This window comes from Helianthus annuus, chromosome 14 (genome assembly GCF_002127325.2).
Source record: "Helianthus annuus cultivar XRQ/B chromosome 14, HanXRQr2.0-SUNRISE, whole genome shotgun sequence".
NCBI lineage: Eukaryota > Viridiplantae > Streptophyta > Magnoliopsida > Asterales > Asteraceae > Helianthus > Helianthus annuus.
Window position 1 is genome coordinate 59,816,498 of NC_035446.2, and position 23,666 is coordinate 59,840,163.

The 23,666-nt window shown below is 41.4% G+C and overlaps 2 protein-coding genes across 2 annotated transcripts; both read right to left on the minus strand.

The window, feature by feature from the left end:
* Positions 1–20,301: 20,301 nt before the first annotated feature.
* On the minus strand, positions 20,302–21,258 carry LOC110906602. Its single transcript, XM_022151711.1, has 3 exons — positions 21,061–21,258; positions 20,622–20,970; positions 20,302–20,552 (listed from the first exon to the last, which is right to left on the minus strand). The coding sequence occupies exons 1-3, from the start codon at positions 21,256–21,258 to the stop codon at positions 20,302–20,304; spliced, it is 798 nt and encodes a 265-aa protein (XP_022007403.1).
* A 230-nt stretch (positions 21,259–21,488) lies between these two features.
* Positions 21,489–23,304, minus strand: LOC110906603 (protein FAR1-RELATED SEQUENCE 5-like). The gene is made up of 5 exons (XM_022151712.1): positions 23,187–23,304; positions 23,001–23,102; positions 22,109–22,898; positions 21,745–22,002; positions 21,489–21,633 (listed from the first exon to the last, which is right to left on the minus strand). Exons 1-5 carry the CDS (start codon positions 23,302–23,304, stop codon positions 21,489–21,491), a joined length of 1,413 nt encoding a protein of 470 aa, XP_022007404.1.
* Positions 23,305–23,666: the final 362 nt, after the last annotated feature.

The following is a 23,666-nucleotide window of genomic DNA, read 5'->3' on the forward strand; positions in this document are numbered from 1 at the left end:
GGTTGGATAGTCATATGCTTGCGCCCCCAAAGAGTCAAAGCGAGCGATGCAATTAATCGTTTCGAAGGACATCGTCATTGCCCCTCGGCTTGTCTTACCAACCAATTTCCACTCAGCGGGAGGACCATCCTTATTCATGAACCTCAATGTTGACAACCATTAGCACACCTCCGCCAAATACACCCGCGAGGTGTTGTCTTCAAACTAATCGAGCACTCTCACCCATCCTTGACGCTCGAACATTTGCACAATCCCAATTTGCTTAAACTCTCACAACCCTTTCACATATAATCCTTTCCGGTACTGAAGTATTAACATTGTTGACCATCTTCCACTTCCAAAGTTTGGCCTCTAACTTTCTATCTTGATAAGCTGATAGAGGTTTGTTTTTCTCCTCATCCCATACTTGAGCGCTTCTACTATCCCTGAATTTTTCCCACGCCCAATCTTGCCTATAAAGTCTCGCATCCCCCTCTTCTACGGAGCTTAGTTGCTCCCACTTCTTCGATATTAAACCGGAAGAAGATCCCACTCCCGGTGATGAGCCTTGTCCTGTAGTCTTTTGCTTCTTTCTACCTCCAGCCATAACTACAAGCACAAAACAAACAAAACATCAATATAAACCCTAACCTTTACTAAACTCTCAAACTTTGAACATGATGTGTGATGCTGAAGTTTTAATTAACAAGTAGATGCAAAATTGCCTTTTTAAACTTCCAAAGTCGCTCATTTTATCATATACCTATCAATTTTAATTGTTGACTCGCAATTTCTTGTAAGTTCAACAAAATTGAACATCACCCTTATGTTCAATCATGTCAATAACAAGTGTAATTACTTCACTATAGTTATAACATGCTCAAATTCCACCCAAAGCAACTAATCATACTTAAACTCATGCAAGAACAACATACATTGTTTAAACAACCTACTCTTAAACTAAAAAGTCTAAAATTTCGGAAGAAAAACACTAAATATATGATAATCATGCATAAATTTAAGGGTAATCCATACCTTTGATGTTATAAACAAGAAGAACTAAGAAAAGATGTAAAGCAAGCAACTTGATGAACACCCTTTCAAAAACCCAAAATTACATGCCTAGAAATCTTGCAAACTAGCAAGAATCGATGAAAACCGTGTTGGGGGTTTTGTTCCTCTTGAAAAATCACACAAGATGGACTTAAAAATCAGGTGATTTGGTGGAGAATTGAGAGAGTTATGAGAGCTTAAAGGATTTTAGGATTCTAGATGTTTTTGGGGAGAAGATGAAGTGAGATGAAAGAGGTGAAGAGAGTTATAATTTGATTGTGGAAGTGCAAATAAGCTAGGGCCAATATGTCAGAGCTCTCGGTTCTTGTATGTGACCAAAATTGACTTTAAAACGAGTTTAGGATGCAATAATGTGCCTTGGGTTCGATTTTTACACCTAAAAAACGAATCAGGTCGGAGCAATATTGGCAACCCGTCGCCGATGGGTCCCACCCCGTCGCCGACAGGTAATGTGACAACCCGTATTCCAGAACCCTTCTTTGTGCTTTGATGTAACCTGTATGAGCAATACGTGACTAGTTGATGTGTTTGATTTCAATGGAATATTATGTTATGTGTTATATGAATGTGAACGTGTTATGCATATGTCGAATAATAAACTCTTTGGGGCCGCACATCTTGTCTTTCGTCACACATCTTTCTTGGCCCAACTCCACTCGCAAACCACTTGGCCGACTCTAGACCAAGGGCAGCCCGTTGATGGGTTCGGCCCACTTCCCTTGTGCGTGTTCATTAACCCATTATGGGGTTTTGATCCTGATATTTTGCAAAAAAAAAACCAACACACACACAAACCCTACATCTTTCTCTCTTCCTCTCTTGAAGCCGACGACCCCACCCCCATCCCTTGAAGCTTTTGGATTAACTCTTGTTTCATCCTCTAATCCGGTTAGTGTTTATTGTTGGTTGTATTATACATGATGTTGTGATATATATGCTCTACATGATGAATTAAGGGATGAAATATAATTGATGGTGTTATAAACTGTTAATGTTGATCCTCTTGTAATCGGCTCCTATATGTATATTGGATAGTGTTCATATAAATCGAATGGATTGAAAACATGTTAACAGATTTATGATGATGATGCGGATAAGTGATTTGCTATCTTGAATGATTTGGTGTACACTTGAACTAGGGTGCATGTTAGTCTAGAATCTGCTAGTTTAATGATCCGATTGTATGTTTCATATGATGATTGGTTGATTGTTCTTGCTTAGATCATGATTAGGGTTCCTGAATATTCATGATTGTTGTTAAAAGTGTTGTTTAATCTGATTTGCGAAACTGCCAAAGTTGTTAGCAATTGTTACGGAAATAATGAGCTGCAAATTAGGAATCTGTTACACACCTAGTCTCGACAAGGGTTGCGAGTCGAGAACTCTCGGTCTCGACTCGAGACCACGCATCATCAGCAAAAACAGCATAACTCGAGACCACGGTTGCTGGTCTGGTTGCGACTCGAGACCTGACTCGAGACCACCCGGTCTCGAGTGATAAATGCATGACTCGAGATCCCTTAGTTGCGACTCGAGAACATCAAGACTTCAACCCGAGACCACACTGTCTCGACTCGAGATCTCTAGTCTCAACTCGAGACCATTTAATCATACATTCTGTTTGGACTTGTGTACTGTTACCAGCCCAACCATTTGGGCCACATACTTGGGCTTTGTTTGTTACATGATTTCTACTGTTGAACTCGTATGAACTGTTGAACTGCCATGATTACTCGTGTATGCCATGATCATGCAACTTGTTAGTATACGTGTAGAAAACCATACGTGCATTACTTAAACCTTAAACCTGACTTGTACGGTAACCATGTTAGGACATGGTTGACCACACACAACTCAAGTGACCTTTTGTTTATCTGCCGAGCAACCCAAGGTGAGTTCACACCCTTACCAAGGCATGGGATTCCCGGGGTAGGGAATGGGATTAAATGGTTACTTGCACTTACATTGTTATTGGGAATTACGAATCACTGACCTCGTTAGGGGAAGGTCACTTATAGTTACTGCTAGACTAGTGATACAAATACGAATCTTCGCACACATGCCTGGAATGGCCGCGATACTAATACGAATCTTCGCACACATGCCTGGAGTGGCCGCGATACTAATACTAAACTTCGCACACATGCCTGGAGGGCCGCGATACAAATATAACTAGTCTACGATACATGGGAAACTCCCACTAATCTTCGCAAACATGCCTGGAGGGCCGCGATAAAGTATAAACGATACATGGTTTACTAAACAAACAAACGGTTTACGAAATGAACCCTATAACTAAACAACCAACTGTGAACTCGCTCAAATTTGTTAACTCTCTGTTACATTCCTTGCAGGTCGTTAGGTACTCATGGAGCTTGCACAGGGAGGCGCGGTCGTTGTCGACATGGATTTGCAGATGCTTTGTTAAACATTTATGACATTTCAAAAACTTATACTTATGATTGGGTTTACTTTTATGCTTCCGCTAAACATTGAAACTATACTTATGTTTTGAACACCTTTCATATTGGGTTGGTTGATTTACATTTACTATTTACTTATCTGTTCAATATGATTGGTGGCTTGATCCTGGTCAGTCACGCCTCCAAGCGGTGATACTCCGCGTGTGGATTTTGGGGGTGTGACAGATTGGTATCAGAGCCATTGGTTATAGTGAACATGGTTTTAATAAGGGAAAAAGTTTTTGTTAAAACCAGACTATAACATGTACAGTGCTTAACGATCCACAACGACGCTTCGCTCCACGTGCAAGACTCAACACTATAGGTACTGCTATTCATGTTTACATTGCCTACTTGCTAGATTACATAGAACTTTGCTCATGGTATGCTTAGATAAACATAACTACTATTGCTTGAGAACACTTGTGTGCTTACTCTCTTCTGTCATCGCACTTTTCGCGAACCTCACTCACTTATGTTCCCTTTGATATGAAGATCATGAGTGGACGCGTTAACATGACTCAAGCCCATTTGACGGCTCTGATTAACAAGCAAGTTGTTGCGGCACTTGCAGCCGCACAAGCAGGAGGTCAACACGCTCAGCTACCTGTTTGCACTTTCAAGAATTTCATGGACTGTCGTCCTAGCACATTCAGTGGCACTGAAGGAGCAGTTGGACTCCTCTATTGGTTTGAAAAGATCAAGTCCATATTTGAGATGTGTGAATGCCCTGAGGCTCGCAAGGTGAAGTACGCCACTGGTACTCTCGAAGGCATTGCGCTGACTTGGTGGAATGCGCAAGTTCAGATGTTAGGGCTGGTAGCTGCTAACGCCACCCCTTGGAATGATTTCAAGGAACTAATCAAGCGGGAATACTGCACGCGTGATGACATCCACAAGTTAGAAGTGGAGCGTTTTCATTTGAAAATGATGGGGTCGGAAATTGAGGCATATACTAAACGGTCAAACGAGCTGGCCATCCTATGTCCAACTATGGTGGATCCTCCTATCAAGCGTATTGAGTTGTATCTCAAAGGGCTAGCACCAGAAATTCAAAGCCATGTGACATCGGCCAATCTTGATAATATCCAGGATATTCAACATCTTGCTCATCGCCTCACAGATCAGGCAGTGGAACAGAACAGGCTGCCTAAACGTATCAGTGCTATCGATGCTACTACTTCCGCTACTCCCAGTGACAACAAGCGGAAATGGGATGGGGATTCCAGCAAGGGTTCAGCTACAGCTCAGTCTCAGGTTCAATAGCGCAAGACTGATAACTACCAGAGCCCTGGTCAGCAAACTTCGGGTAATCAAAGATAGGGTAGATATCGAGGAAACCTTCCAAAGTGCAACACTTGCAACAAGCACCACAATGGCCAGTGCAACAAGGGACGTTGTCAGCGGTGCCTCAAGATGGGTCATGAGGCCAAAGATTGCAGGAGCTCACGACCTGCGAATCAGAATCAATAACAACAACCACCTGCTCCACGAAACCAGCAGCAGCAACAGCAGCGAGGCAACAGGGGATGCTATCAATGTGGCGCTGAAGGCCACTTCAAGCGAGACTGCCCCCAGCTAAACCAGAACCAGAACAACAACAACAACAATCAGGGCAACGGGAATAACAACGGGGGAAACAATAATGGCAACGATGCTAGGGGTCGTGTGTTCGTGCTGGGGCAGGGAGATGCCAGGAATGATCCTAACGTGGTTATGGGTAAGTTTCTTCTCGACGACATTTATGTTACTGTTTTGTTTGATTCGGGTGCGGATACCAGTTATATGTCTCTGAAAGTTAGTCAATTGTTAAAACATACACCAACGCCCTTGAACACCAAACATGTTATAGAGTTAGCCAACGGTAAAAGCCTAGAGGCCACACACATAGTTCAGGGTTGTAGTCTTATCCTCGCTGGTCAGACCTTCTCTATCGATCTCATTCCTATAGCTCTGGGTAGTTTCGACATCGTCATTGGGATGGATTGGTTATCCCAACAACAAGCAGAGATCTTATGCAAGGAGAAGATAGTTCGTATTCCCCGTTCTGGTAAAGAACCTCTCGAAGTTCAAGGCGACAAGAGTGGTGCCGTGGTTGGCATCATCTCCTTTCTGAAGGCTCAGAAATGTTTGCGAAAGGGTCACACTGCCATTTTGGCACTTGTTACGGACGCATCAACGAAAGAGAAGAGATTTGAGGATATTCCAGTAGTACGCGATTTTCCTCAAGTGTTTCCTGAAGAATTACCTGGGCTACCGCCTCATCGCCAAGTCGAATTCCAGATTGAACTAGCTCCAGGAGCAGCACCAATAGCTCGCGCACCGTATCGCTTAGCTCCATCAAAATTAGAAGAACTGTCCAAACAACTACAAGAGCTCTTGGATAAGGGCTTTATTCGTCCTAGCTCTTCGCCTTGGGGAGCTCCAGTACTATTTGTGAAAAAGAAAGACGGTACCTTCAGGATGTGCATTGACGACCGTGAACTCAACAAGGTGACCGTAAAGAATTGCTATCCTCTTCCACGCATCGACGACCTGTTCGACCAATTGCAAGGGTCGAGCTATTATTCGAAGTTAGATCTGAGGTCAGGCTACCATCAGCTGAGAGTCCGGGATGAGGACGTCTCCAAGACAGCATTCAGAACTCGCTACGGCCACTACGAGTTTCTAGTTATGCCTTTTGGGTTAACAAACGCGCCTGCGGTCTTTATGGACCTTATGAACAGGGTGTGCAAACCTTACTTGGACAAGTTTGTGATTGTCTTCATCGACGACATCCTGATCTACTCTAAGAGTCAGGAGGAACATGAGTAGCATTTACAACTCATTTTGAAACTACTTCGAGCAGAACAACTGTATGCCAAGTTTTCGAAATGCGACTTCTGGCTTCGTAAAGTCCACTTTCTAGGCCATGTGGTGAACAAGGATGGGATCCATGTTGATCCATCCAAAGTAGACTCGATCAAGAACTGGCCTGCGCCACATACACCAACGGAAATACGCCAATTCTTGGGTTTGGCGGGTTATTACAGACGGTTCATCAAAGACTTCTCGAAGATTGCGCAGCCACTTACACTACTGACACAGAAGGGTGTCACATACCATTGGGGTAGTACTCAGGAAACAGCTTTTCAGCACTTAAAAGATAGGCTCTACAGCGCACCTATTCTCTCATTTCCAGAGGGCACAGACGATTTCGTGGTTTATTGTGACACATCAATACAGGGTCTTGGTTGTGTATTGATGCAACGGGATAAGGTCATTGCCTACGCTTCGCGCCAACTTAAGATCCATGAACGAAACTATACTACACACCATCTACACCGATCACAGGAGTCTCGAGCATATCTTCAAGCAGAAGGAATAAAACATGCGTCAACGACGATGGGTCGAAATTTTAAACGATTACGAATGTGCCATCAAGTACCATCCAGGCAAAGCCAATGTGGTGGCTGGCGCCCTCAGTCGAAAAGATACTACACCTAGGCGTGTACGAGCATTACAACTTACCATTCAGTCTAGTCTTCCGACACAGATACGAGATGCTCAGGTAGAAGCATTGAAACCAGAAAACGTAAGGGCTGAAGCCCTACGCGGCTCAAGGCAACGGTTAAAACAAAAGGAAGACGGCGCCTACTACGTAACAGGACGCATCTGGGTCCCACTTTATGGCAACTTACGCGAGCTTGTAATGGATGAAGCACATAAGTCTCGCTACTCGGTACATCCAGGTTCGGATAAAATGTACCACGATCTTAGAACTACGTATTGGTGGCCTAGCATGAAGGCCCACATAGCAACTTACGTTGGCAAGTGTTTGACTTGTGCGAGAGTCAAGATGGAATATCAGAAACCATCAGGCCTACTCCAGCAACCAAAGATACTACAATGGAAATGGGAGGAAATTTCCATGGATTTTGTTACTGGCCTGCCTAGATCCCAGCGTGGAAATGATACTATTTGGGTGATCGTGGATCGACTCACTAAGTCTGCACACTTCTTGGCTATCAAAGAAACAGACAAGTTCTCTACCTTAGCAGATATCTACTTGAAAGAAGTGGTTTCGACGCACGGAGTGCCAACCTCTATTATTCCGGATCGTGATGCACGATTCACTTCAGAACTGTGGCAAGTAATGCACAAAGCTTTTGGCTCACGATTAGACATGAGCACAGCTTACCACCCTCAGACGGATGGGCAGTCTGAGCGTACTATTCAAACTCTAGAAGACATGCTTCGAGCATGTGTTATCGATTTCGGCAGCAGCTGGGAAAAACATCTCCCTTTGGTGGAATTTTCGTATAATAACAGTTACCACACCAGCATTTAAGCCGCTCCATTCGAGGCATTATACGAGCGTAAATGCCGATCACCTCTTTGTTGGGCAGAGGTGGGTGATAGTCAGATCACAGGTCCAGAAATGGTAGTAGACGCAACAGAAAAGATTGCACAGATACGACAACGAATGGCGGCGGCTCGTGACCGTCAGAAAAGCTACGCTGATAAGCGCAGGAAACCAATCGAGTTCCAGGTTGGGGATCGAGTGCTACTCAAAGTCTCACCTTCGAAAGGTGTAGTTCATTTTGGCAAACGGGGCAAGCTCAATCCACGGTATGTCGGACCGTTCGAAATCATAGAAAGAATAGGCAAAGTGGCCTACAAACTAAACCTACCAGCAGAACTCGGTGCAGTTCACAACTTTTTCCACGTGTCGAATCTGAAGAAGTGTCTGTCAGATGAGACCCTCATAGTTCCTTTGAAGGAGCTCACTATCGACGAACAGTTACACTTCGTCGAGGAACCTGTTGAAATCACGGACCGGGATGTTAAGGTCCTCAAGAACACAAGAATACCTCTTGTTCGAGTTCGTTGGAAGTCCCGTCGTGGCCCAGAGTTCACCTGGGAACGTGAAGATCAAATGAAACAAAAGTATCCCCAACTGTTCGAAAACAGTACAACCACTACTGAGGCTGAAGCTACTGCGGAATTTCGGGACGAAATTCCAAACCAACGGGGGGAGGATGTGACACCCCAGGAAAACCATACAACTTAACTAGCTTCCTCAGTGAGTACGTACCAAATTTCGGGACGAAATTTCTTTCAACTTGGGGATAATGTGACAACCCGTATTCCAGAACCCTTCTTTGTGCTTTGATGTAACCTGTATGAGCAATACGTGACTAGTTGATGTGTTTGATTTCAATGGAATATTATGTTATCTGTTATATGAATGTGAACGTGTTGTGCATATGTCGAATAATAAACTCTTTGGGGCCGTACATCTTGTCTTTCGTCACACATCTTTCTTGGCCCAACTCCACTCGCAAACCACTTAGCCGACTCAAGACCAAGGGCAGCCCGTTGATGGGTTCGGCCCACTTCCCTTATGCGTGTTCATTAACCCATTATGGGGTTTTGATCCTGATATTTTGCAAAAAAACCAACACACACACAAACCCTACATCTTTCTCTCTTCCTCTCTCGAAGCCGGCGACCCCACCTCCATCCCTTGAAGCTTTTGGATTAACTCTTGTTTCATCCTCTAATCCGGTTAGTGTTTATTGTTGGTTGTATTATACATGATGTTGTGATTTATATGCTCTACATGATGAATTAAGGGATGAAATTTAATTGATGGTGTTATAAACAGTTAATGTTGATGCTCTTGTAATCGGGTCCTATATGTATATTGGATAGTGTTCATATAAATCGAATGGATTGAAAACATGTTAACATATTTATGATGATGATTCAGATAAGTGATTTGCTATCTTGAATGATTTGGTGTACACTTGAACTAGGGTGCATGTTAGTCTAGAATCTGCTAGTTTAATGATCCGATTGTATGTTTCGTATGATGATTGGTTGATTGTTCTTGCTTAGATCATGACTAGGGTTCCTGAATATTCATGATTGTTGTTAAAAGTGTTGTTTAATCTGATTTGTGAAACTGCCAAAGTTGTTAGCAATTGTTACGGAATTAATGAGCTGCAAATTAGGAATCTGTTACACACCTAGTCTCGACAAGGGTTGCGAGTCGAGAACTCTCGGTCTCGACTCGAGACCACGCATCATCAGCAAAAACAGCATAACTCGAGACCACGGTTGCTGGTCTGGTTGCGACTCGAGACCTGACTCGAGACCACCCGGTCTCGAGTGATAAATGCATGACTCGAGATCCCTTAGTTGCTACTCGAGAACATCAAGACTTCAACCCGAGACCACACTATCTCGACTCGAGATCTCTAGTCTCGACTCGAGACCATTTAATCACACATTCTGTTTGGACTTGTGTACTGTTACCAGCCCAACCATTTGGGCCACATACTTGGGCTTTGTTTGTTACGTGATTTCTAGTGTTGAACTTGTATGAACTGTTGAACTGCCATGATTACTCGTGTATGCCATGATCATACAACTTGTTAGTATACGTGTAGAAAACCATATGTGCATTACTTAAACCTTAAACCTGACTTGTATGGTAACCATGTTAGGACGTGGTTGACCACACACAACTCAAGTGACCTTTTGTTTATCTGCCGAGCAACCCAAGGTGAGTTCACACCCTTACCAAGGCATGGGATTCCCGGGGTAGGGAATGGGATTGAATGGTTACTTGCACTTACATTGTTATTGGGAATTACGAATCACTGACCTCGTTAGGGGAAGGTCACTTATAGTTACTGCTAGACTAGTGATACAAATACGAATCTTCGCACACATGCCTGGAATGGCCGCGATACTAATACGAATCTTCGCACACATGCCTGGAGTGGCCGCGATACTAATACTAAACTTCGCACACATGCCTGGAGGGCTGCGATACAAATATAACTAGTCTACGATACATGGGAAACTCCCACTAATCTTCGCAAACGTGCCTGGAGGGCCGCGATACAAGTATAAACGATACATGGTTTACTAAACAAACAAACGGTTTACGAAATGAACCCTATAACTAAACAACCAACTGTGAACTTGCTCAACTTTGTTGACTCTCTGTTACATGCCTTGCAGGTCGTTAGGTACTCATGGAGCTTGCACAGGGAGGCGCGGTCGTTGTGGACATGGATTTGCGGATGCTTTGTTAAACATTTATGACATTTTTAAAACTTATACTTATGATTGGGTTTACTTTTATGCTTCCGCTAAACATTGAAACTATACTTATGTTTTGAACACCTTTCATATTGGGTTGGTTGATTTACATTTACTATTTACTTATCTGTTCAATATGATTGGTGGCTTGATCCTGGTCAGTCACGCCTCCAAGCGGTGATACTCCACGTGTGGATTTTGGGGGTGTGACAGGTAAGGAAAAGGGGATGTAGTGCCGACGCCTTGATCGCCTGGATACGGGTTTAGTTGGCCGACGGCATTAACGGAAGCCCGTCCCGGACGAGTATATGCCCGTCGCCGACGGGTAATATATATATATATATATATATATATATATATATATATATATATATAATAGGGAAAGGTTCATTTGAGAAGAAATTTAATGTGAGAAGAAAAAGAAGAAAGGGCATATTAGTAAAATACTATTTCGTTTATAACTCATATCATTAATTTTTAACTATTTAATTAATTAGTCAACTAATCATTAATTATCCTACATATAATCTACAAAACCTACACATATCAGAATTTTCCTACATATACCCTACACATTCTAGAATTTTATCCTACACAGTTGAAATTTATCCTATACACCTCGAAATATATCCTACACAACTCGTAATTTATCCTACACAACTAGTAATTTATTCTACACTTTAAATTAAGTTGTTTTTTTTTAATTTGGAAAAAAGTATATATTTTGAAAAGGAGTTACAAATTTAATATAGTTAGTTATGAAAGGGAAATTAATGATTTTTGTAAGTTTACCAATATACCCTTATATTAAAATTAAATGCAAATATTAAATGAAGTAAAATGAAGCATTCTTATTGGTTGAAACTTCTTCTTTTTTCTTCTTACAAAAAAAATCTTCTCATTTGAACCCTCCACTCTATATATATATATATGTAGGGCTTGGCTACATAAGAAACTCTATCTTTTTAAGAAAACTATGCAAACCCCTTGCCAACCATTGATTAGCTTACATCAAACTTGATCAATGGCTAAGATAATTTTGGTATGAATAAAATTAAAAAGAAATGAAATTACTGCCATTAGTATAAGTGAAGGGCATTTTCGGAAGTCAACAAACACATTGGAAAACAAAAATCACTGCCATGCAATAGCCATCTAATCAAGAACTGCAAACAAAATTCAAATTTCTTTCTTCTTTATGTTCAACCCATTATACTCATTACTCCCCTGTTCATGTTTCTCTCTCATCAAAACAAACATTGAAAACGTACTTCCGGAACCCTAACACAGGAGCCGATAGTGTCGATCTTGAATGAGGAAGTCGTTCATAATCTTGTCGTCGTCGGTGAAGCTAAAACGATTAAGGAAGATTAAGAGTTCAATTAAAAGGTTAGTTGTTGTAATCAGTCATGTAAAAGGAGGTTTTGTTCAACCGATTTATCGGAAAATGGCAACTGAGTTTGTTTTGTTTTATATATGTAGGACTTCGAGACCCATATTAGGGCAAAAAAGGTCTGAGAGCCGTAGTGTTGTGATTATATCCGACGAACCCAAGCTAGGACCTTCCAATCAACAATCTGTCTTTGGTCCGACCCAATGGGAGTTAGGTTAGAATTGATATGTCTATGAACCTTGAACATAGTTGAAGGTGATCTATATATGTATAGTGTGTTGGATTAGAAATTGTGCATAACAGAATTTTGTTGGTTGCTTTGCAGTGTATGATGATATCGATAGTGTGTCACCAAGCCCTGGGAAAAGACGGAAAACGGGTAACGGTTAACCAGTAATATTGTTTATAATTTGTATAATTTCTTGTTGGACTAATCGTTTTCATTACAAATCTATCGGTGCGTAATGAAAGTTGTGTGGAAAGCAAACGGGGACATACCAAAAATCACAATGGTAAGTGCCTTTTGTTACAATAGTGGCTATTTGCGTATCCAGTTAAATCTGAGTAACATGTTTGAAACTGTAGGGAAGAAAAGCATTGCCGGGGATAGTTCTGGGTGTGGAAATAAAAGAAAACGTGGTTAGTTAAATATTATTGGCTTTGATTAACATGTGTTAATTGGGCTGACCTTGAAAATTCCCTAACATGTGTTAATTGGCAGGGAAAAAAAAACAGCGCGGATGATAATTCTGGCAATGTAATGCGAAGAAACCGTGGTTAGTTAATTTTTAAGCCCTTCAAATTGTTTGATGTTAGAAATGAAAAATTGTTACATGTTTAAACGTATAACTGAAATGTTACCGTTTGTGTTAGAAAGATGTTGTCATAAATGGGTGTAAAGTAGACTTATTTTTTGGGTTGTTGTGGTTTCGTATAAAACGTTATTTCAGTAAGTAGGGCAGATGTGACGGCTACATCGAAGGGTGGAACGTTAAGGACCAAAAAGAAGAAGGGTTCGGAGGATAATGTGAATGGTGAAGCAGGGAAGCCAAAGGTAGTTGGTGACAAACAGGAAAAGGTTCCGAAAGCCCGTAAGCGAGCAAAGAAGGATGAATTTCCGGGAATAAGGACAAGATCCGCACCACTGCAGTTTTATAAGTGTGTACGGGCATTGACAGAACAACAACATGAGGCAGTCAGGCAAATGGGCTTTGGTCGTTTGCTTACTTTCAGCGTTGATGGGTTGCCGGCTAAGTTAGGTTATTTTGTTGTGGACAATTTTAATCCCGATAAGATGGTGATATGTACGCCTGCTGGTGATATCAAGGTGAACAGGAAAGTGATACATAAGTTATTAGGGATTCCGACTGGTAGACAAAAGATTAGTTCGATTGATAAGCTGCCGATGCTGATTGATGCCATTGCGGATTGGAGGGCGAGATACCCGGGTGTAATGGTGCCTCCAACAAAGATGGTGAAAATGATAGATGAGTCCGATGGCGAAGACAGTTTTGATTTCCGTATGGATTTTGTAATGTGTTTTGTGGCAGTGCTGGTTGATTGTCATAAACAAAGTTGTTTACAGGAAGAAATCTTAGAGTATCTGGATGATGAAATGGACTTTGCAACAGTAGACTGGTGTGACCTGGTTGTAGATAAGCTGAAAACTTGCAAAGATACCTGGGATCGGCTTGACCCACAAAGTTTCTTCGTTGGTCCTCTCACGATTCTGATGGTAAGTGTAATTTACTTATTTTGGATAATTAACATGTGTTAATATACTGGGTTGTTTTTCGGGCTGAACCGATCGTTGTTTCTTGTAGTTGTTGTACGTTGATAGCATTGAGTGCACAGGGATGGAGGTAGACAAGGCGGTGTGTCCTTTAGCTTTTTGGAACTTGAAAAGATTGCGAGAGAGAGAAAGGCTTGAAATACTTGCTGGTGGGTTTGGTCTGGGACGGTTTAAAGGATTAACACGTCCAAGAAACTATAACGTGGAACACTGGGCAAGTAAGGAGGTATAGTTATATGCACTAACATGTGTTTTTTACAATTAGTATATAATCTTGGTATCAAAATGTTGAAAAGGTTTTTTCAACAGGAGAGGTTGACGATGGTACGACAGTTAATTAATGTGACAAAGAAGAACAAAATCAAAATAGAGGGTATGTTAGAATCTCTGTCGGTGGAGAGCCCTGACGACGAGGAAGTACAAACGTTGAAGGCAACGTATGAAAGTATGTTTGAACCGAAAGGGTGTGAAAGTGAGGATCACGATAAAGCGGTAGATTTAGCGTCGCACAAGATCAATTCGGTGTTGGAAGATTTGAAAAATGATGAAAGAATTCACATTAACGAGGGAGAGAACGCTGGTTAGTAACTGTTATTCTTTGTGTTATTTAATTTATTAATGTGGAATCCATTTATCGATGTGCAAACGATTTGGTAGGGGATGGCGTGGATGACGATTTTTCGGATGGGTCGCCAATAGCTAGCTTGTACAGGAAGTCACTTAATCGGCAAAAAAAAAATCAGTAAAAGTAGATTGAAAGAAGTAGGATCTTCAGCCATAGACTTTGATGCCCCGGAAGGTGTGTTGATAATGTTTCTGAAATGAACACTCAACCACGTGTTAATGTGATACCTGTTGTGTTGGTTATAATTCTTAATATGATCACTGTAACACATTTTACTGTGTGGCAAACTGTATTGATTGATATATGTTGTTGTGGTTGCAGCTGATGTTGCGGGCCAATCAAGCGTAGATGATGGTGGAAAAGACTATGCTGAAAAGATGGAAGATGGTGGAAAGTCGGTACAGGTGAGGAGATCCGCTAGACTGGGGAAGTTAAAGCATGTTTGTGTGATAGAAGAAGGCTTTGTGACCCCAAAAAGACAAAAGACAAATATAAAGTTTGGTGGACCAGACACGGATGGTGGTAAAGAAACAGGTAAATTGATACATGTATTACCATTTTAAGAGTACGTTTATTGCGCGAAAAGAGTTTATGTCCCTGTAATATAGGTTATGGAATGAAATGTGTAGTCTAACACATGTTAATGTGATAACGATCGTATAGTTTAACATTTTATTGTGGTTGCAGCTGATGTTGCGGGGGAATCAAGCGTACTTGGTGATGGAACTGAGTGTACCGGAGCACTGGAAGATGGTGGTATGTCGTTGCGGGTAAGGAGATCTCCCCGACTGAAGAAGTTAAAGGATGCTCCTAAAATAGAAGTAGGCTATGTGACCCCAAATTGCCGGAAGACAAATAAAAAGCTTGATGGGCAAAAAACGGATGATGGCAACGAAACAGGTAAACTGTAACATGTGTTACCAGTTTCATTGTACATTTACATTTAAAAGTACACATTGATGGTGACGCGTAGTTTGTTGCTCGTTAAAATTTATTACCCTCTAATATGCGTACGTGTCTGAAACCCATTTATTATTAATGTGATGTTATAGGGTTCAACAAGACTGAGAAGCAACGGGAAGAGAGAAAACTGGGGTGTAGTGAAGTTGGGGAAGAAACAAATCAAGGCGTCCAAGGTGATAAGATTGTTCATGATGCTGGTAATTCAAGTGGAGGTGACTGTAGTATGGGTGGGGCCGAAGATAATAAAGGAGCAGGAAGCGGGGATAAAAGTGATGTTGAAGAAGTGCATAAGTCGTTGGGTTTAATGCGTGCGATACTGCGTATTAAAGCAGCAGAAGCGCATGGTGCACATGGTAGTTCCCGTACCATTTCAGAATGTCTGATTTTAAAAGTGTGCTTTATTACTTTATTCTGTTTTAACATGTGTCATCTTGTTTTGACAGATGACAGTGGTTCGGACATGCAGTTTGTTAGTAAAGATGAATATAGAGTGGATACAGACAATAAAGTGGCTGCGAATGACGATGATCAGCAGAACACCGATCTAGAAGCGAATGACGCCAAAAAGGATGAGATTTACGAAGCACGGTTTATCTGTGATAAAGAGGTAGCAAAAATGGTCGAGATGGAGGTTAAGGTTAGCGAACAGGTTGAAGGGAATGAGAATGAAGGTAATCTTCGGAAACCGTTTTATTTGTTTACCCATGTTTAGCCATGTCTAATTTATTCGAGAATGTTTATGCAACTTCAGATAGTAAGATTGAGAATGAAGTTGGGGATGCAACTGATGGAAGTAAAGAAGAAAGTGGTGGCGTCGTGTTTGCATCTGTGGAAGGTGATGTTATTGATAAGGACGAACATGTGGGTTTGGATGGCAAAGGCAAGGGGGCTGTTGACAAGTGTGACCGTGATTTTAACGGTAATTATTTATGCAGCTTCTGATACTAAGTTGTGCATGAGATGTGATAAGAATGTTTTATGCAGCTGAAAAAAGTAAGATTGAGCATGATGGGCTGCATTCAACTGATGTAAATATGCAAGAGTGTGTTGGCGTGGTGGTAGAGTCTGTCGCTGGAGCAGCTTTCGATAAGGCTGAGGATGTCGATGGTAAAGTGAAAGCGGCTGAAGAGGAGTGGCAGCCGGATAATAACGGTAAAGATTTTCATGCTCTAACATGTGTTAACTGCTTCCCTAACTGTATCATTTAGTGAGTTAACATGTGTTAATCATATAAACAGTGGGCGAAGGCGATACGTTTATTGATGAACGTAGTTTCGATGGCCCTAATTGGAGTCTTGGAATGACACAAATTGGGGGTGAATTGGACGTATCACAGAAAATCGGTACGATAGAGCATTAAAAAAAATAGGATTGATGGGTTAGTAGGAGTCATCTATAATATACTTATTTGCATCAAACGTGCAGGTTGCACAAGTGGGAAGGTGGATGAGATGGCTGGGACAGAAACAGTGCTGGAGCGTTCCGGTGAGCTGAACTATATTCATTTACTGTGAAAGTGTTATATTCGTTACCGAGTTACGTGAATTATTTATTTTATATGTGTTTAGGCGATATGGAGGCTACCACAAACTTGAGTATGGTTATAATGGTAGAACCAGTTAGCTCCTATGACCCGGCAATTGCAATCCACAAGGGGCAAACTGGTCTGGAATTTTATGGGGGTGATATGAATGAGGTGGAGGACAATATGTCGCTTGCAAACCGTGTGCGTATGTTAGCTGAGTTGGGGGCCCAAAAAAGGAAGCTCCCTTTTAGAGAGAAAGTGGCAGCGGAACCAAATAGATCACCTTACTATATAAGGTCTGTTGACATGGGTCAGCCAATAACTAAGAAGGAGGCAAATCTGTGGGAGTACATATACGCTGATGAAAGCCCAATGCACTGGTTAAATGGGCATTCTCGTAGGAAGCGGGCAATGGAGGCAAACGTGTAAGTAGAACTGCAACGTGGTTTATTGTTGTATAATAATAGTGTAAACCATGAACCAAGTGGATCTAGTTAATTGGTTATATTTTGATTTTTGCCGCAGGAGGGAACAGGGTTCGTTGTCGGTTGTTGATGTAGATAGTCCGATACACATGGTTGTGTAAGTAGGGGGGTCACCGTAGCAAAAATTAGTTAAATAAAAGTAACACGTGTTAAAATATGCAATTTAATTTATAATCTATACATATGAAACCAGGGAGTTGCTGTTTAGAAGCCCTACCCATGTAGAAGCGTCTCGGGCTATGTTCAAGAGTTTAACCGTTGGCAATGAGGTGTCGGATGGTATTATCGACTGTTGGGCGGAGGTGGTAAACTTCCAAGAGAAACGGAAATCACGGGAGGCTTACAGTAGGCAATTCTTTGGTACTAAAGTTGTGGTGAGTGTTTTGTATATAGAAATTACGGTGTGGCGAGTTTTTGACCTTATTAATTTCTCTGTTGTGCTTAAAGTTTCCGTGGATGCCAACAACTGAGGAAGGTGGAGTTGAGGCGCGGATGCACAAGTTTCGGCTTGGAATAAAAGGTGCGGTTAACAGCGCTGAAAAAGTTCCTGACTTTAGAAATCACGACATTGTTTTCTTCCCGATATTGGAGCATAAACATTTTTACTTGCTAGTGTTTGAGTTACGCGACCCCGGAATTTATGTCGTTGATAATGACAAAGCCCGCCAAGGTCAGGTGATAGAAGATAGTGTCTACTACCTCCACAAGGACACACCGTATTAGATTGTAAGTTATTAAAATGACCATTGTTGAACAATAAGTGTGATAATATTGAAGATCTGTTTTTTTATTGAGCATGGCTTGTATATGTATATGCAGAAAGATATGTTTGTGCAATACCTTCGGGAGGTTGGGAATCCGCGAGCCGATGACATAGACTACTGCAACATCCAGCGTATGCCGGTTACTTGGGCGACCACAGCAAACACAACTGATTGTGGGGTCTTCTTGATGCGACACATGGAGTGCTACATGGGGAAAAACAAAAGTTTTAACTGTGGGTTCAGCATGAGTGGGGCGAGGAAGATGGCAGAGGTGCGAAAGTTGAGAAAGAGGTATGCTGCGCACATCTTATGTTCGGAGGTGAATGTGCTGCTGCCTAAAATCAAGCAGGATTGCCGAATAGAGTAACACGTGTTAGGGGGTGAATGGTATTTACTGTAGGACCAGTGGGCTTTAAATGCGCCAGCTTTGTTTTTGGATATGTAATGTACTTTGATTTGGGGATGTTGCTTTAAACTTATTGCGGGGTAGGTGTTTTGTTGGGTATGGCATCGTCACCATGTCTTTTGGGGATAGACTATCTATATGAAATATGATGTTTAGTAACTTGGTAATTGTATACTCTAAAGAATATTGATGTGTTGTTGGATGTGTTAGAATGTTATTAATGTAGTTGATGGATGTAGTTGATAATGTTTTAAATGAGGTTGTTTTAAATTATATATTGGTATGTGTAACATTATAGAAAATGAGAAAATGCTGCTTCCTGTTTCCAAGGGGACCACTGTTTCTAAAAATGTAGTAGGATTATTGGAAATTGGGGAAAGTAGGTGGCAGAAGTCTACAAACATAGGGGTTGGTGTCTATAAAACAATTTTATTGGAAAAGAAACCATTGCTTTTTTGCCCCTTATGGTCACATCAAAGTCAAGTCACAAACACCTATATTAAATGTATCCAGGGAAAACATCTATAAGTAGTGTAATGAAGAACCAAAGTCATATTCTGTAATACTTCACTAGTTCAGTAAACCATAAACTGTTAGCGGTTCAAAAGTGTGCTAATGTGATGGACCCTTGTAAAGGTAAGGTCACGGCTACCCCACCAGGCATGGAGAAGCGGAAGCAAAAGGGGAAGGAAGCATGTGAGGGCCGGTACGGGGTGTGCTGCGAAAGAAAAGTGTTTCACAAGAAGCCAGAAGACGTGAAAACTGGAGTAGCTTCTGGTGACGATGCTTCAGATAGCGGAACCAAAAATGTAGCTGATGTAGCTGGTGTGTCGCAAGAAACGTCATGCCGTAGGGAACACGTTTTACCAGAAGCTGAAAAGTTGAAGGGGCTCCTAGATGAGTTGGTTAGGTTGCTGACGGATCCAGACCATGAATTATGTGGTTGCCCGTTGTGTCCATACTCACCCGAAACAATCCAGTCCTGGTGTTACCATGACCCATGGGAGAGTGAGCGCAGCCCCTCTCCTCTGTACTTTCATGATGAGGAATTTGCCACACCATGATGAAAAGCTTGTTAGATATGGAGGATAATAAGGGGTAGTTAGGATGTTGAAAGTGGTTAAAGATGTGTTAACCTGATGACCCTATGTTTTAACAAAACGACATACGAACGTCGTTTTGTTGGTATTTTATTATGATTTTTTTTTTGGCAATGGGTTGATGTCATAGCTCGGTAGTCGATCCATTGTTTTAGACGCGGGGTGTAACCTATTAGTAGAATGTGTGGTTAAGTTGGCTAGATGTGAAGTTTAATTCTATAACCTGATGTGTCTTAATATATAAGCTATTGGTGTGGTTAACACAGTTTGTTTTGATCCTTTCCAGTTAAAAAAAAAACAAATTATGGGGGCTAACATGTGTTAAGAATCTGTTTTTATGCTATGGTAAAAAATATAAACCAAAAACACAATTATCAATGCATATAATATTAAGATAAGCCCATTAATAGCAAACAGAGGTCCACAAGAAAGTAGGGCTACAAACACAAAAGTGGCCAAGGCCATAGAGTTTCTTACAAGACTATTTATGATAAATGGGATCAAAATAGTTCCACCTTCTTACACACGTAACAGAAAAGAGCAGGAGGATGTTAAAAGACTGTTACATGTGTGTAAGAAGGCCAAAATGAAGAGAGTCTCCCATTACATAGTACTAGAAAACGAAAATAAAGATTTTAATCAGAGGGTGAGGCACCAGGGGCAGTCTGCCTTTGTTGTTCAGCAGCTGCCTTTGCTGCTTTCATTGCAGCCACCTTAACGCAGTTGCGTGAGTCGTGGTCGTCGACATACAGACCACAACGCTTGCATAAACGAAGCTGCTTTGGACGTTTTGGTGGTTTTGCCTTTGCCTTCTCACCGGGCCCGGAAATGCGAGTATGAGTACCACATCCTTTATTGCGTGCAACTTCTGGATTAGCAACTTCGACTGGAATGTTGATTGGTTACCCAACTATTTCTTCCATTTCATACTCGTTTGATTCATTTTGAATTGTACACAATGGTTGCTTGGAAAGCACATTGATCTTGAAATCCATGTGTTGGTCAACCAATTTTGCCAACGAATCCTCATCGGTTCTGGCCACATCAACGCATTCAGTAACGAGGTCGAGGATTTCATTCCGCATAATGGACGGTGCGTGTGGGTTGACTCCGTATCGGCTGGAAATTGAAAAAACCTGTTTGGGGAGGGCATCTCGGCGCCACCTATCGTTTATGTATTGGGGTGGAATCCTTTCAACATTTTTCAATCGATAGACGCAAAAGACATGGCGACACAGATATCCGATACGTGTGAAATTCCTGCATGAGCAACTGGCGGATTGGTCTACAGTGTTATACATAACCTGTTGGGAACATAGACAGCAAAAAAAAGGCCTTTAGATCTAACATATGTTAGAGGATGGGTAATAATGAAATTGCCTAACATGTGTTACCTGATAGACGTTTGTGATGTTGTTCCTTTTATCCAAATGAGTAACGTCTATCAAAAGACTGGAATTGCTGGACTCGGTTTGGTTTGTGATGTAGCATAAAAACTTCCCTTTAATTATCTCCTTTTGAACTTGCGTGAAAACAGCGTTTGTGTAAATGGCAAACACGTGCTCTTCTATCGCTAAATCAGTATTGCCCATGAACACCGTGGATGAGGTTTTGTACTTCTATACACGTTGCCGATATCGTTGGCTGGCTACCCTATTTTCAAAGCACATCATAAATTGTACAAGGGTGTTTGCGCTTGTTGAGTTGACCTTGAAGGCAGCGTTAGAGCTTTCGCAGCGTGAAGTGGTCTTCATTAAGCAACACAAGGGCAGTTCCCTGAAGTACGCTGGTACCCAAAGATGTTTGATGTTGTACATGTCGTTCAACCAGCTGTGGTCTTGAAGTCCAAATGTTTGTAGGAGGTCATTCCAGCGGGACTCAAACGTTTCATGTTTGATATAAACATTCCAAACCAACCAGTGAATGCAGGACCGAAGATCAGTGTTATCGAGAACATCCACAGAGATCTGAAAAAGTTAGGAGTTACTAACACGTGTTAGATTAAAACAGTTTGAAAGACATATAAAAATTCTGTTATGTTGAATAACACATGTTAAGGGCTAACAAATTAAGCTAACCTTGGAGGGAGTTTTTTCATTATATACCACATGCATAGACGGTGTCGTGATTCGGTAAAGACCATAGGAACAGCTTGAAGCATGGATGGGTCTTGATCACTCAGCACGAGAGTTGGTTGAGTACCGTGTGCCTTCAAGAAAGCCTTAAGCAACCACACATAAGATTCAATGGACTCGGTTGATATCAAACCCGCTCCAAATGTAACACATTGAAAATGATGATCCACACCCGTGAATGGCACAAAAACCATCTTGTACCTATTAATAAAAAAATGATTTGATGTTAACAAAATGTAAAACTTTTTGGGTTAGGGTTGTATACTTGGGGATCAGGCCTAACACATGTTAGGGGGGGTGGACTAACCTGTTAGTGCTGTAAGTTGCGTCAAAGGCGAGGACATCGCCAAAAGCTTTGTAGTTTAGCTTTGAAATCTCATCAGTCCAGAATACAGAAGACAACTTTCCATTTGATACAGTGTAATCAAAATAGAAGTTGGGTAGGTTGTCAAAGCGCTCACGCAGGCGTTCGAGGAAAACTTGTGCGTCGCGTTCACCAATAAAAATTCGCAACTGGTGGCTAAAGTTTTTAAAATCCACCGGAGTCCCATTGACATTGTGATGCCCTCCTTTTAAAGCTACAAGACATCTATAAGCTCTCATGGGTCCGATACGGTTTAGACTCATATTGTGAATGAATTGTTTGGTGGAGAATGACAGCTTCCGTGATATCTTGCTAAGATCACGGTTGTAACTCTCAACAAGTTCATGATTATGAATATCATTGAAACTCAGAACTGTGTATGAATCATTCGAGATTGAGACTAGAATGCTTGCCTTACAGTCACACCATGTGAAGTTGGTCCTCCGGGGCTTTAGAGAAGATTCATCTAGGGTGTCAAAAGTCCTCTTGGGTTGTGGTTTTCCATATTTTGAGCATCGAAGATACTTGTGTGTGGGAATTCCATTCCAGACTTTAGTTTGCCCTTTTTTTACAGAAAAACCTGCTTCAAATGCATAAAGTTTATACATGGAAAGAACATCCTCAAAAGTTGGATAAGATTTCCCACACACTGGTATGAACTTATCAGCGATGTTAGGAATCCAGTAATGGGTTCCCTGAGGGGTATCAAAAACGAAGTTTGGATTCGATGGCCCTGCATCAGAAAACGAAAAAGGTTAGGAATCTGGTATATGGCATGACAAAAGGTTAGAAATCTGTGATATGAGAATAAAGTGGGCTCCCATGTAATATATACAACCGTCTAACGGGCCGCGTGATGATTCAGCAAACAGAGAAGGACCATGAGATGATCCAGAACCAGCACCAGGCATGAACTGCATAGGGGAATCTTGGGATGCTACATGTGAACATTATGGAATATGTTTGAACTATGCCATATCTGGGGAAGAAAAGTCCAAAACCAGTGTATAGAAAAACAAACCTTGTTCATTATCCATAACCTCGTCATCATGAAAAGCGCTGTTCATGAACTTGTTGGAGATCACAACATCCGGTGATCTAACAGGGACTTCAGATGATCGCGAACAATCAACAGGCATATAAGTGTATACAAAAGCGTCGAATGGAACAGGTGAACATTGCCATGCAGTATAGTTGGATTATTCGATTAAAAAGTTGTAAAAGAAAAAAAAAACAGAACTTCGAGAAGAGTTAAGTTACATAAATAGACAAACCTGGAGCATTAAATTCCTCATCAATATTGAAGTCGCTGCTAAAGAACCTGTTGGGGAAACTATGGATCGGCGACATTAACTCGGAGGTTGGTGGATTTGTCTCCATGGATATTAATGGAGTTACTTGCTAATTTGGAGTATAATATGAAATGGGGTTTTTCTGTTGAATGTTGAAGAAGATATAAAGGAAATATTGAAAAAGAAATATGGGGGAGGGTGAATGGTAC